The sequence below is a fragment of the Nothoprocta perdicaria genome, unplaced genomic scaffold (assembly GCF_003342845.1).
Source record: "Nothoprocta perdicaria isolate Ctin4 unplaced genomic scaffold, notPer1 scaffold_121, whole genome shotgun sequence".
Classification (NCBI taxonomy): domain Eukaryota; kingdom Metazoa; phylum Chordata; class Aves; order Tinamiformes; family Tinamidae; genus Nothoprocta; species Nothoprocta perdicaria.
This window is the reverse complement of record NW_020454328.1, coordinates 613417-627118: the sequence shown is the minus strand read 5'-3', so window position 1 is coordinate 627118 and position 13702 is coordinate 613417. Positions and strand designations below refer to the sequence as shown.

General features: G+C 65.1%; 2 protein-coding genes across 2 annotated transcripts in view; one reads left to right on the top strand and one right to left on the bottom strand.

Moving 5' to 3' along the window:
• Positions 1-4442: 4442 nt before the first annotated feature.
• On the top strand, positions 4443-6976 carry CBX1 (chromobox 1). The gene is made up of 4 exons (XM_026054444.1): positions 4443-4620; positions 5069-5246; positions 5917-6011; positions 6658-6976. Exons 1-4 carry the CDS (start codon positions 4481-4483, stop codon positions 6800-6802), a joined length of 558 nt encoding a protein of 185 aa, XP_025910229.1. The 5' UTR covers positions 4443-4480; the 3' UTR covers positions 6803-6976.
• A 4210-nt stretch (positions 6977-11186) lies between these two features.
• NFE2L1 (nuclear factor, erythroid 2 like 1) overlaps positions 11187-13702 on the bottom strand; it is a 7963-nt gene continuing 5447 nt past the window's right edge. Inside the window, exons 4-6 of the mRNA XM_026054392.1 lie at positions 13502-13591; positions 13120-13287; positions 11187-12538 (exon numbers count right to left, since the gene is read on the bottom strand). Coding sequence (XP_025910177.1) covers positions 11201-12538; positions 13120-13287; positions 13502-13591 — 1596 coding nt within the window. The 3' untranslated portion in view covers positions 11187-11200. The remainder of the gene's footprint in view (positions 12539-13119; positions 13288-13501; positions 13592-13702) is intronic.

The window sequence follows — 13702 nt, the reverse complement described above, 5'->3', positions numbered from 1 at the left end:
GGAAGGCGCTGATCCCCGCGCGGGGAGACGCGGGAACCGGGAGGGTGGGACGGGGAGCGGGAGGAAGCGGCGCGGGCGGGAAGGGGCCGGAAGACCCGGGACAGCGGGGCCGGGGGGCTTGCTCCGTAGGAGAGAGCCTCGGGAAAAGGGGGGGCCCCGGGAGCGGGGACCGAGGCCGGGAGCCCTCGGGAGGRCGGAGCGAGCGGCGGCTCCCGGCGCCGGGAAGGGGCAGCGGCTGCGGGAGCAGGCGGCGCTGCGGGGCAGAGCCCGGGTCCGGACCGCTCGGAGCGCGGGAAGCGCCGCCGCGGGGCCGGGGAGCTGCCGGAGCAGGAACTGCATTCGGGAGCCGCATGGAGAACTGGAGCGGGGCGCCTGCGAGGGACCGCGGTGCAGCTGAAATGGGAATCGCCCCATGGACGGGAAGCGTCGAGGCCGTGCGCGGAAAGCGGCGGGAGCGCAGGGGGAAACGGAGCGGCTTCGCTGGGAAATGCTCCGGATGCTCCGCGGAGGCTGGAAAAGAGGGCAGGGATTGTGGAGCGGAGCCCTGCCCGGGGGCTGAGCCCCAGCGGGGGGACAGACACCGGCCCCCAAATAACGGAGCTGGGAACCAAGGGGCCTTGTGGCCGAGTAACGCGTGTCCTTGAAAGGTTTTRCGGATTTTTTTTTGGGAAAAACCCCAAACCCATGTGCGTCCGAGCGAGGGGGGAGAGGACGGCAGGTGCGATAGCGGGGTTGGAGCTTTGCAGCCTCGCGGGGCTCYCCATCGCCGCTCCGCATCCCCGCAGCGCCGGGATGGGAAACGCGTGGCGCTGCCCTGGCCGCAGCCTCCGGGCGCGAGCGGGGCCGCGGACACGGCGGGCAGGACGCGGGAGCTGCCGGGGGAACGCGCCCGGATCCGCGCACCGACCCACGGGGCCGCACGTGGCGCCCGAGGAGGCGCGGGGGCTTCCGCACCGTTTGTGTCGCTGCTTTCTCGTACGGAAGAGCCTGGATCCGCGCGCTGGCTGCTCGCGGTCCCCCCATCCAAAGGAGTCCAAAGGTTCTCCTCGGGGTGGCAGGGATTTGTTTTTCAGGCTCTCTTTTCCCATAGACCGGAGGTTTTTCCGCCGTTGCCTGTGTGGCTCTGCGAGCCCAGGGCCTCGAGGGCTGCACGTGTGGCTGGCAGGGATGCGGTTGGGCTTTAAGGCGCYGCGGTTCCGTCTCCGGGATTCTCGCAGGGCCTCTGCTCGGAGGCGCGCGTTGCGCTGGGCTCTGCGGAGCCGCTTTGTGCTGCTGGAAGGTCCGCGCGCCGGTTCCGCTTCGGAGGCGGCCGCCTCTCCTGGCGCGGCCTCAGCCTGGCAGCTCGGGCTCCCCGCAGAGACGCGCGGGGCTGGCCGAGGSGGCAGAGGCAGCAGGAGGAAATGCTTTGACTTTGGAACTCGTTAATGCCCAGCTGCCCTGGTAATCCTTTRAGACCTGGTTAGTGGAACTAGTCTGCGTTCAAGTAAATTTCTAGGTCTTTGCGTTGTTTTTCTCTGGGACGGCCCTTTGTTTCCGTTGTGAAACCACCCAACTTTCTGTGGGGAGAAAGTTTGGGACTTCCTTGGGGCTGCGGGCGGTTGGGAAGGGCACCRGGGTCTGAGCTGCCGTCCCGCGGGCCGGGAATCCTTCCCGGTGCCTCCCTGCATCCTCCGCCCACGGGCCCGGGAGCTGCTCCGTCTGGCGCTCGCTCCTCCGCTTTCCCCTTCCCCAGGGCTTTCAGCTTTGCCCCTGTGCTGAGAAGCATGAAAAGTCACCGGCGAGTTTTAACACAGGCCCGTCCGGAGCTTGTTCCCAAAGCGTTTCCCAGTTCTCCGAGGGAAAACTCCAGCTGCTTTCACACGCAAAGCATGGAAACGAAAGCTGCTTTTCGGCAGAAGTGCCCTGCGAGGAGCTCTCTGGCTGGATGAAGCTCGTGCAGGCCGTGGGACGGGGACCGTGTCCCCGGGAGGCAGCCGCAGCCGCCCCCTTCGTCCGCGGGCTCCGGGCGGCCTCTCCGTGCAGCCGGATGCACTGGTTTGCGGCCGCAGCAGCGCGGGAGCGGAGCGCGGAGCGCGGCCTGTGCCGCCCTGGGGCGCGCGGAGCGTGTTCGGCCTCTGCTGCTCTGCCCAGAGTGAAAGCCGGCCCAGCCGGGGGGGCTGCGCTTGGGAACAGTCGGGGGGTTCGGCTCTTCCCGGTGCCAAGAGGCTGGAATCCTTGTCCCGCACCGCCGGCTCCGCAGCGCCCTTCCTGCGTTGGGATGTGTGTGCGGGAGCAGCCTGCTACGCGGAGCCCCGGCCTGTCCCCGTGCCTGGTGTGTCCCTGGAATGTCCCTGTGTCCGACATGTCCCCGGGCCGGAGCGGCGCCACGGGGACGGCCCGGCGGGAGCAGCCCCGAGCGAGCGCGGGACTCGCCGGGCGCCGGAGGCTCCCGGTGCTCCTGGCCCCGCAGCGGCCTCTTCCCACCCGGGACAGTGGCCCCGCGGGGCTGCTCTCCCCGGCCTTGCCCTGCCCGTCCAGGGGACTCCTCTTGGCTGCTCCGGACGGAGCTCCCGCGGCTCCGCGCCCGGCCCGGGCTCCGGGGTGCAGCCGCGTCCTGCGGGGCTCGCTCGGCATCCTGAGATGACCGCGGCTSAAAGGAGCCGCCTGCCCCGAGGGGAGCCCCCGAGCTCCCGCGCCGCCGGAATCCCAAATCCCCAGCGCCTTTGTCCCCTGCCCGCCTCGCCTGCGCGGCAGAAAGGAGCCAGGGCGGAATTCCAGAGTGAAACACGATCCCGCGGCCGCCTTCCCGCGCCCCAGCCGGCGGCTCCACATTGTGGTGGTGCCGTGTGCTGGCCCGGAGCCTCCCGCTCCGGCAACACGGAGCCTCCCGGAGCCTCCCGCTCCGCAGGAGCCGCCGCACGGAGCCTCCCGCACGCCTACGTCCYGGCCCTTCCCTCCTTTTCTTTTCCTCCCGCTGTCCAATGTGACATGAAAACTCTGGCCCCGGAGGGCTGAGTATCCTCAGACGCTTAACGGGAGCTTCACGACAGGAAAAATGCYGGTCTGTAGGAATATCCCGCTGTCCCGGCTCTGGGGACGTCCCCGCTGTCCTGCGGCTCCACAGCCCGGCCCGGCGGGACCAGGACGGGCCCTTCCCGGCCTCCGCGCCCCGCGGCCTCTCCGCTCCCCGCGGCCTCGAGACCGGCGCGGAGGGCAGAGGGGCAGCCCGGCGCTGAGCGCGAGGACGCGGCTCGCGGCGCCGCCTGCACCCCCGTTTGCTCCGGAACCCCCGACACCCGCACTCGTAGAAACCACTTTGGGCCGTTTCTGCTCGCTGCTTTTGTGCCTGAGCAGCCCGAGCTGCCGGGGAGGGAAAAGCCGGGGTGTTTTTCCCTGTGCCCCCCGTTGCTGCGGGGCTCGTGGGGCCGCCAACACAAGCTCCGGCCCGATTCCAGACCCGCCGCCTTCCTGCGGCATCCCGGGATGCGCATGGGAGCTTGGGACCATTGGAGCAACTGGGAGAGGAGAAGGACGAAGCGTCTTTGGGGTTGGGGAGCCGGGTAAATCCCGCAGAGTGCAGGTGTGCGAAGCAAGGAAATGAGACTTGAGAGCGCCGTGAGGGATTGTGGCTGGACTTGAACTTGGATTGGCTATTTATTAACTTTTAATTAACACGAGCGGGGTGCTGCCTCCTGCCCAGGGCCGTGCGGCTCTGGAAGGGYCTTTGGCGGCGCCGGGCAGGGCTGAGGCTGGAGGGAAGGAGGTTGGTGCCGAGGCCGGGGAGGGTTATGGAAAGGGGGCTGGAGCCGGACGGTGCGGCGCTGGAGCGGCCGCCCCTGCGCTTCCGCTGGGAGCAGCGGCGCTGCGAGAGCAGAGTGCGCAGAACGGGGCAGGATCTGTCTGATAGGGGCGTCTTGGGAGGAAAGACCGAGCGAGCGGGGCATGTGGAGGCTGGAGAAGAGAAGGCGGAGAGGGGATCTCATCAAGAGCTATAAACACCTGGGGGTGAATGCRGGGAGGAAGRGGMCGAGCTCTSCTGGGTGGTGGCCGTGCCAGGCCCAGGGGCAGTGGGCACAAGGGGCAGCCCAGGCAGCTCCRTGTCCATGTGAGCAGGAACTTGTTTGGGGTGMGGGTGCCCGAGCCCTGGCCCRGGCTGCCCAGGGAGGCTGCGGAGGCTCCTGCTCTGGAGACCTCCCCAAGCCGCCGGGATGCGCCCGGGTGCCCCGTGCTCTGGGTGTCCCTGTGGAGATCCCGAGGGATCCCTTCCAACCTCAGCCACCCTGGGGTTCTGTGAAAACGCGGGCAGCACCGGGCAGGGTCTCGTTGGGGCRGGTGCAGTGGGGCGGCAGGGAGGCAGAGGGCCTCGCTCCGTGCCCACGCTGCGCGTTGATGTGCGGGAGTGCCCGGCGCTGCTGCGGCCTCGGCCGGGCCGGGCCTCACCCTGCGCCTCCTTCTGCCCTCGCAGCAGCGTCGCCCGTAAGCTGAAAAGCTGGCCAGCACAATGGGAAAAAAGCAGAACAAGAAGAAAGTGGAGGAAGTCCTAGAGGAAGAGGAGGAGGAGTATGTGGTGGAGAAGGTCCTGGACCGGCGAGTGGTCAAGGGCAAAGTGGAGTATCTGCTGAAGTGGAAAGGCTTCTCCGAGTAAGTGCCTGCGTCCGGGCGGGGGGGTTCGGGTGTCCCCCGCCAGCAGCCTCCAGGGCTGCTCGCCGCAACGTGGCCTCGTCCCCTGCGCCCTCTGCYCGGTGCGCAGCCTTGCCCGGGGGCTGGACCGGGACGGGAGCAGCGGACGCACCGTGAGCACAGCCGGGGCGAGGGGCMCGGCTCCTGCCCGGCCCAATGGGCCTTTCCCCTCTAAGCCAGGGCGAAACCAGTAGCCAGATAAAATAACACACGTCTGTCCTGAGGAGGGAAATAAATAGGCCCTGTGTGTGCTCCGCCTGCCCAGATAAGGACAGGGCCTGGTTTGTGAGCCAGGACATGAGCATCCAGGCTCCTGCTCCGCGCGGCCTCCTGTCTGCAACTTCTCTTGGCACTGAAAGCTGCAGCCAGCTCTCCTTCTATAAAGCTAATCTGGTGTCTTTGATTGTAGTGAAGATAACACGTGGGAGCCAGAAGAGAACCTCGACTGCCCAGACCTCATTGCAGAGTTCCTTCAGTCCCAGAAAACTGCACACGAGACCGAGAAGTCTGAGGGAAGCAAACGCAAAGCGGAGTCTGACACGGAGGATAAAGGGGAGGAGAGCAAACCAAAGAAGAAGAAGGAGGAGGTGAGTCAGCCCGGGCAGGAGGGGATTCTCTCTTCACCTCCCTCCCCCTGTTCTTGGCACYGTGTCAGGGGGTAGAGCAGCCCCTCTGTAAAACCTTAATCAAACAGCTCTGCACAGAGAGAAGAATATTCTGATTCAGTGAGGCACAGCTSAAGTGCTTTGGAAAAGCAATAGCTTTCTGGAGCAGGGATTAGCGCTTCCCGGAGCCCGGCCTCCTACTAAATCTGCAGCCAGCTCCAGGGCTAAATATAAAAGAACAATCCTTCATCCAAATGGGTAGGCAGCCCCTGGAGCAGGGACACAGCCAGCGTCCCTGGAGTAATGCACGAGGGGGGCTGCAGAAGGAGGCAGGGGCTGCCTGGGCTCCTTGGAAAAGGAGTGAGGTGGAACARCCTCCTGCTCGGGGTGCTCTTGGCTGCCCGAGAGAAGGGCCCCGAGAAAGGCTCTGCAGTCTGGTCTGCGCTGGAGCTGCTGGATCAGAGCCAGCACAAACAGTGTGACCCGCAGGGCCTTGGGATGCAGCAGAACGGCAGCCCTGGCAGGGCTGGGGCGCTGCGGGGCCGGGCAGGGGCTGGGGGTGGCCCCGGGGGCCGGGGTGACACGAGGCCCTTCCCGCGGGGGTCCGGGCGGCCGCCCCGCGACGCTACAGGTGAAATCCCGTCTCTTGCAGTCGGAGAAACCGCGAGGCTTTGCCCGGGGCTTTGAGCCGGAGCGCATCATCGGTGCCACGGATTCCAGCGGGGAGCTCATGTTCCTGATGAAGTGGTGAGTGTGTCTTTGTGTCTGTCACTTCTTCACTTATTCTGTGCCAGAGAGGGAAGGACCTGCGCCTGGGGAGGCCCTGCTACCTGGCATGAAATCTCTCGCGATGGCGCTGCTGCCTGAGGCGACCCTCTGCGCTGAGGCTATCGTGGATGTGAACCGAGCAGGTAGGGCCCTTGGGGTTGCGTGGCTCTTAGGGTGTCCCCGCAGCAGGCGCGAGCTTGGGGAGAGCGAGGGTGTCGTGGTGCGACCTCCGGCTCGCGAGGCCGCAGCCAGAGGAAGCCRTGACCACGGCCGGCGGCTCCAGAGGAGCAGGGCTTGTCGCCGGCGCAGGTGGGAGCCGGAGCAGAGGCAGGACCAGGCGCAGGTGCGGGAGCCGTTTGCTTTCGCGCCCGAGCTGGGGACGGGCTGAGCTTCCCTTTGGCTTCTCGTCCCCATCCCGGGCCACCCGGAGCCGAACTGGCACCTCAGTTGTCGCTGGATTCACGTGCTGCTTCCCGTGCTCTGGAACCGCTCGGGGGGCCGCTTGGATCCCCCAGACGGCTCAGGGCTTCCTCCGTTTTCCGGCTGCTTCTCCAATTCCTCCGGTCTCCGTTTCTTCCGCTCCCCCCTGCAGCCCGCTAACTCCYGCCTCTGCTCTGGCCTGTAGGAAGAACTCTGACGAGGCCGACCTGGTGCCCGCCAAGGAAGCCAACATCAAGTGCCCCCAGGTGGTCATCTCATTCTACGAGGAGAGGTTGACATGGCATTCCTACCCCTCAGAGGATGACGACAAGAAGGAGGACAAGAACTAGCCCCGGCGCCGCGCCGGCAGCCTTGGTGTGAAGATCCGAGCTGTGGGTTTGAGCGGGAGGGAGGGAGCGCGGCGCCGCTCGCCCAGCGCCCCGGAGGTGCCCTTTGAAGAGACCAGTATGGCTTCTGCGCCCGCCGGCGCCCGGCGCGGCTTCACGCCGCGCGCGTTGAAACCAGCCCGGCCCGGGGGGACGTGGGGGGGACGTTTCTTGGGGGGGGGGTTAACACCCCCGTGCTGCAGCGGGGGGAGGAGACGAGCCCCGCTGGGCGGCGGACGGGCCCTGCGGGCCGGGGGTGCAGATCGATACTGCTGCTTCTTCAAAGACATCTCGGCAACCCACAGCCTTCTTCCCACTAGTGTTAACTCTGCATTTCTACGGCGTAGCATGTGTGTAGTTTTTCTGTTTGTTGGTTTTTTCTTTTGCTCTTTACTGGTGTATCGGTTCGGGGGGAGGGACGGGGGGAAGCGGGTCTCTTGTTTCACTGGGGAGGGAGGGAGGGAGCTGAAGCCTGGGGACAATGTTCTAGATCATTTCCAGATCCTTTTTAGAAACTGCGTTTAACGAAACAGAAAAGCCCGGTGTTGATGACAGGACTAGGGAGACAGGGGCGCTGATCCGAGCCCAAACTGTGAACGTGCAGCTCTCCTGAGGCTCGAGTCCGCAAAGCCCTGAGCGCAGCAGGTTTCACAGGGGCCAGGGGAGACTCGTGCAAACGCGGACTCGAGGTCCGGGTTGTCCCGCGGCGGAGCYGCAGCTCCCGGCAGCGCCTGTGCCGGCCGGGGCCGCCGCCACRGAGCGGCTTTTAACCCAGGAGAGCCTTCCTGCCCTTCCTTCTGTTCCAAGGTGCTATTCCCAAAGTTAGGGGGAGAGACTTCGGACTTCTGCTTCCTTTTCTCACCTTGATTTCACTGTCCAGCCAGCAGCATCGGGCACCCGCTGATTGCGTCACGGGGGAGGGAGAGGAAATCAGCAACAGCACAAGGAAAATCGATTCCATGTTCGCCTCTAACCAGTGAGCGTTTGTAGGAGACCGGATTTTGGAGCTGGAGCCAGATGTGTTACCCTGAATCTTTGGAGTTTTTTTTTTTAATCAGATTTATTAAAAATACGGAACTATTTAATGTCTGGAGTCATGAGCCCCGCAGACTCCTGGCACCTCCTTGTAGGGTGGTATGTATTTAGACTTGCATTGTACAAACCTTTTTTTAAAAGCATGTGTTTAGGTTTCTGTGAAAACGTTTAAATGTAAAGTACGTGTTTGGATTTTAACTTCATACCGAGCTCTGTCAGTTTTTTGTCTCAATAAAATTTTAGATTTATAATCTTGATTTTTCTTTTCTTCCTTCTCTGCTTTGCTCCTTCCTGCAGCTCTTTGCAGGAGAGGAGGGCCGAGCGCAGAGCAGGTCGCGGCGGGAGCCGGGCGCGCTGGCGGCCCCGCGGGAGCGCGCTGGGCTGCGCCGCGGCCGCTGCCCCTGCCCGGGCGCCCGCGGGCTCTGCAGCAGCAGCAGCAGCAGCAGCAGCTCGTGAAGGTTCTTGTTGGTTGTGACGTGGGTAAGTGCCTTGTGCTTCAATTCCCACTGCAATGTTCCGCGGATTTTGTCGCTTGGCGTTTACGGCTCTTTGGCTCCCCGCGGTGACCAAGTGTTTCGAGTTGTGGTTGTGGTTCTGGTGCCTGTTTTAAGGGAGGCTGCTTCTGTCCTTAGGTCTCGCTGGGGACCAGGCCTGGGCCGTGTCCCTGTCCCCRCTGCGCAGGCCCCGGGCGCGTTCGGGCGCACACAGCCGGGTGACAGGCAGGTTGTTGGCCCCAGTGCCGCCTGTGCCCGGCGGCACGAGGAAATGTCGTCCCTACCCCGGCAGCCGGCGGAAGCTGCAATTAAACCCGTCCGTATCCAKCACTGGAGATGGGAGCAGCAGCGTCCGCTTAATTGAAGGCTGCAATTCCGCAGGGGGGCCCAGGGAGAGGGAGCGGGGCCAGAGGCCGCGCGATGCCGGATGCCGGGGCGGGATTGCGGCGCTGCCGAGCGCAGGGCTCCTGTGGGATCGTGGTGGGACAGGCTGGATAGCAGAGCCCGTGGGCCTGGCCCTGGCACCGCCTGGGCTCCAGGTGCAGGGAAAGAGCTGGAAAGGGCTCCTTTCCCTCCGGGAAAGGGCTCTGAGTGGAAGCTGCGACGGCGGCAGCGTCGGGGCGTGGGACGGGGGAGCCTGGAGCCAGGGAGAGAGGCCGTGTGGCGGGAGCAGCGGGACCCCCATGTGGTGGGAGCAGCGGGATCCCGTGTGGGACCCCCATGTGGTGGGAGCAGCGGGACCCCGTGTGGGACCCCCATGTGGTGGGAGCAGCGGGATCCCGTGTGGGACCCCCATGTGGTGGGAGCAGCGGGACCCCGTGTGGGACCCCCATGTGGTGGGAGCAGCGGGATCCCGTGCGGCAGCCGTGCGTGGAGGTCCCTTCTGGAGCTGCAGAGAGCGGGATGGATGCCGGGATGGATGGCGGGATGGCCGCTGTGCCCGTCCGGAGCGCGCGGTGCAGATGGACCCGCCCGCCCGGAGCAAACGCTGGCGCCGCAACCTGCCGGGAAGGTGGGAGCAGCCGGGAAGGGCGATGCCGAGGTCTGCGCAGCGGCCGGCGCCCGCGAGGAGGAGGAAGGAGGAGGAGGAGGAGGAGGAGGACGGGGGGGCCCAGGCGCTGCCGAAGCCACCGCTGCTGGGGGGGGGACACGCGGTGGCCCCGGCTCTGTCCCGCTCCCGGGGCCGCGGTGGCTGGTGAAGCAGCGACCCTGGTCCGGCCGGGACACTCTGCAAACAGGGGTCCCGCTGGGCACCGGCCCTGCCCGGGCCCTTGTTCACACGCACTTCTGTATTYTTTTGTTTTTGTTTTTAAAGCAAGAAGATCCACGAAACACAGACTTGTACAGTGAATAAGCTGTTTTATTTTTGTCCTGTGCTCACACAATCTCTCTTCTTTCCCTGACAGGTCACAGACCATTAAAATAAAGTTTCTAAGAGGAAAATAATTTAAAACCTACACGCAGGGCTGCATCCCGACCTCCCCGCACCCCCGGCACCTCCGCGGCTTGTGCTTCGTCCCCCACGGGAGCCGAGCGGCCGGCRGCGGCCGCGCGGAGCCCTCGGGCTCCCGCTCCCGGCGGCGCCGCTCGTCCCACGTGGAGCGGGCCGGGGAAGCGGCGGGAAGCGCCCGGGCTGCTGGCGGGGCCGTGCCCCCCAGCTGTGCTATAGTGTCCATAGAGCTTCTAGGATGGTCTCCGGCCCGGAGACCGACAGTGATCAAGGCACTACCCCCACCGCCCTCCTCCAAACAAAGTCAGACCCACACCCGGGGACAGAAGAGAATCCTATAATGTGATCACACGGTTACACGGAATCTTTATGGCAAAGAGAACATTTAGCAGCTTTGAACGGTTGGGCTTCTCCCCTGGACTCAACACAAGCACTCTAGACCCTAGAGGGGAAACGGGGGCTGAAGCCCGAGAAAATCAAAGCGCGGGTAAGAACCGGGAATCCTAAGGGTGTCTAGTTCTATAAGTGACAAGGCCGCGTCCGGGGCAGGGCCCCGCTCCCCTCGTGCTCGGCGCCGCCCGCACCGCCCCGCAGCTCCGGATCCCAAAGGAGCGGATCCCAACGGAGCTCCATCCCAACTGAGCGGATCCCAAGGATCTGACTGAGCTCAGGGCACGGGGGGATGCAGCACTGAGCTTAAGTGGCTCCTCTTAACCCTTTCCAGTCCCCTCCGCTCCCAACCACCCTGCAGGGAGCCCCCCCGCCCCCCAACGCGTGTCCGGGCTGGAAAGGGTTAACGGGAGTCGCGGGGCTTGTGTGTCCACGTGTGCACTGGTCTGCTCGAGGAAGGGATGGTGGGTAATCTGGAATTAAATCAGATTGGATCACACACACCGATGTCAAAACTGGTTCGGGGAAAAGAAAAAAAAAAGGCGGGGAGGGGGGGAAAGGGGAAAAAAAAAAACAAAAAACACAACTACCTGAAATCACAGAACTTTGGAAGTTCAGAAAAATGTCTCTCCTATAACTTGTTTTAAGTTCATTTGCTTAAATCTCTTTTCATACTTAAAGCCAGTTCCTAACAGTAGTTTTTCCACCCTGCCCATTCTCACCACCAGTGATGCCAGCTTATTTTCCTGCGCCCGAAGGGTGCCCGGAGGCGCTGGGCTCGCCGGGCGCCCTCCCTTCCTGCAGGAGCCGTCGGGACCGCGGCGCGCGGCCCCCGCGCCCTCCAGCGCCCCAGTCTCTCGCTGTCCCCTGCCCGGCGGCAGGCGTGGTTGAGAAGATATATTGGATACGAAGGCATGAAAGGTCCTCTAAGTTCCTCCAGGCTCGGCCCTTCTCCGGGTGCCCCGTGCGCGTGTGCCCCTCGTGCCGCTCCTCTCACTTCCTGCGGTCCTTCTGCTTCCTGTCGTGGCGCCGGGCCTGCTGCTCGGCCAGCGCGCGCGGCAGGAGGAGCACGCTGCCGTCGCTGCCGTACTGCAGCGCGTACTGGCTCGGCGAGTACGGCCGCCCGTTCTCGTCGCGCAGCCGGCCGAACACCTCCTGGTAGAGGCTCTGCACCTTCTGCTTCATCTGCCGGATGGACTTGAGAAACTCCACCTTCTCCCTGAGCAGTTTGGACTTGTCCCTCTGCAAGTCCTCGACGTCCCGTTCCAGGTTGAGGATGGTGTCCAGCTTCCTCTTGCGGCAGTTCTGCGCTGCCATCTTGTTCTTGCCGCGTCTCCGGATGTCCCGGATGAGGCTCAGCTGGGCCTCGCTCAGCTGGTACTTGGAGAGCAGCTCGTTGAACTCCTCCACGGGCAGGTTGATGATCTTGTCGTTGGTGAAGGGGATCTTCATGGCTCTGGCGCGGTGCTCGTCCCTGCTCATCTGCTTGTCCAGCAGCTCGGAGGGCTTCTCCTTGCCGCTCTTCTTGCCCGCGTTGCTGGGCAGCTTGGGCTCCTCRGGCTCCTGCGCCCCGGGGGCCATGTTGTAGGTGTGGTTGTGGCCAACGTGCTCCAGGTAAGGCAGGTAGTGAAGCTGCGAGGGGTCCTGATAGCTCATGCGGCAGAACTTGCTGTACTCGGGCTGGTAGCCGACGGCCCCTTCCGCCTCTTCAAAGTCCACGTTTTCAGAGTCTGAGCTGTAGCCGACAGCCCCTTCCTCGGAAAACGAGGAGGAGGAGGACGAGGAGGAAGAGGAGGACGAGGAGGACGAGGAGGASGAGGCTTCCGAGCTACTGAGGGAAGCAGGACTGTGGCTAGAATCCAGAGAAAGACCTGAGTCGGAGTCGAACTCTTCTTCCAGCTGGGAGGCCTGCACGGGGTTGAAGCCTTCCTCAATGGCCAGGTCCATCAAGCTGATCTCGTCCAGCATGGCCTCGTCCAGGAGCCCGCCCAGCGGGTCGGGCAGCTCGGGGCCACCCGTCTCGTTGCCGGTGCCGTTGAGCTGCGGCGGGAAGAAGATGCCGCTCAGGTTGGTGGCGCCGAAGGTGGAGTTGAGGCCCGTGGAGTTGTCGGGCGCCAGCTGCAGCAGGGCCGGGCCGCCCGCCGCCGCGGGGCTCTCCATGTCCGAGCTGAAGAGCGGCAGGTCCTGGGAGCAGCCGCCCAGCGAGGCCTGATGCAGGCTCACGTTCTCGTTGATGGGGGTGCCGGGCGCCAGGCTGTAGTTGGCGCTCAGCAGCTCCGCGCTCGAGCCGCCGTACAGGGCATCAGYGCTCGTGTCGCTCACTTCCATGGCCTGCCGGGGGTTGGAACCGCTCAGAACGGGGGCTCACGGCCCGCTCTTTTGGGGGCCCCTCTGTGCCCTTCGGCCGCCGTCAGCGAGAGCCGGCAGGAGGAGGGACGGGGGTCCCCTGGGAGGAGCCCACCTGCATCTCCATGGTGGACACGAGGTCCTACCACTGCCCACCTGCATCTCCATGACGGACACGAGGCCTTACCAGTGCCCACCTGCATCTCCATGATGGACATGAGGTCCTACCACTGCCCACCTGCATCTCCATGACGGACATGAGGCCTTACCAGTGCCCACCTGCATCTCCATGATGGACACGAGGTCCTGCCAGTGCCCACCTGCATCTCCATGACGGACACGAGGCCCTACCAGTGCCCACCTGCATCTCCATGACGGACACGAGGCCCTACCAGCGCCCACCTGCATCTCCATGATGGACATGAGGTCCTGCCAGCGCCCACCTGCATCTCCATGATGGACATGAGGCCCTACCAGTGCCCACCTGCATCTCCATGACGGACACGAGGCCCTACCAGTGCCCACCTGCATCTCCATGATGGACACGAGCTCCTACCAGTGCCCACCTGCATCTCCATGATGGACATGAGGTCCTGCCACTGCTGCTCCAGGTCGAAGGGGGCCTCGGCGTCGGCGAGCAGGGGGGGCAGGAGGTCCTGGCCGCCCGCCCGGCTCTCGCTGGGCGCCGCTCCGCTCAGGGCTCCGCTCAGGGTGGAGACGTCTGCGGCTGGGAACTGGGCACGTGAGGAGGCCGAGTGAGTGCCCGCTGCGCCCGCAGCGCCCGCAGCGCCCGCCCCTCTGCCGCTCGGCGCCCACCGCCCGCACCGCGTCTGTCCGCCACCCCTCGCCGGCGGCTAATTAGAGCGAAGCCAGGAGGCTTTAATTAACGGTGACCGCCCCCCGCGCTGGTTCGGCGGCCGCGGGGCGCGCGGGCGGGCGCTCACCCACCTCCGGGTGCTCCCCGAAGGGGAAGGCGGCCTCCAGCAGCCGCAGGCACTCGTCCAGGGACAGCGCCGCCTGCTCCGCCGCGCCCGGCACCTGCGGCGGGACACGGCGGGCAGCGCCGCGGGCCCGGGGAGGGACCCGCCGGGGAGCAGGGACCCAACGAGAGACCCACCGGGGAGCAGGGACCCAACCAGAGACCCGCCG

What these genes read in the sequence shown, in the direction of transcription:
- CBX1 (XM_026054444.1), top strand. Translation starts at nt 4,481, where the DNA reads ATGGGAAAAAAGCAGAACAAGAAGAAAGTGGAGGAAGTCCTAGAGGAA. An exon ending in AAGTGGAAAGGCTTCTCCGA is followed by an intron (nt 4,621 to 5,068) that starts GTAAGTGCCTGC and finishes CTTTGATTGTAG; the next exon opens with TGAAGATAACACGTGGGAGC. An exon ending in CTCATGTTCCTGATGAAGTG is followed by an intron (nt 6,012 to 6,657) that starts GTGAGTGTGTCT and finishes TCTGGCCTGTAG; the next exon opens with GAAGAACTCTGACGAGGCCG.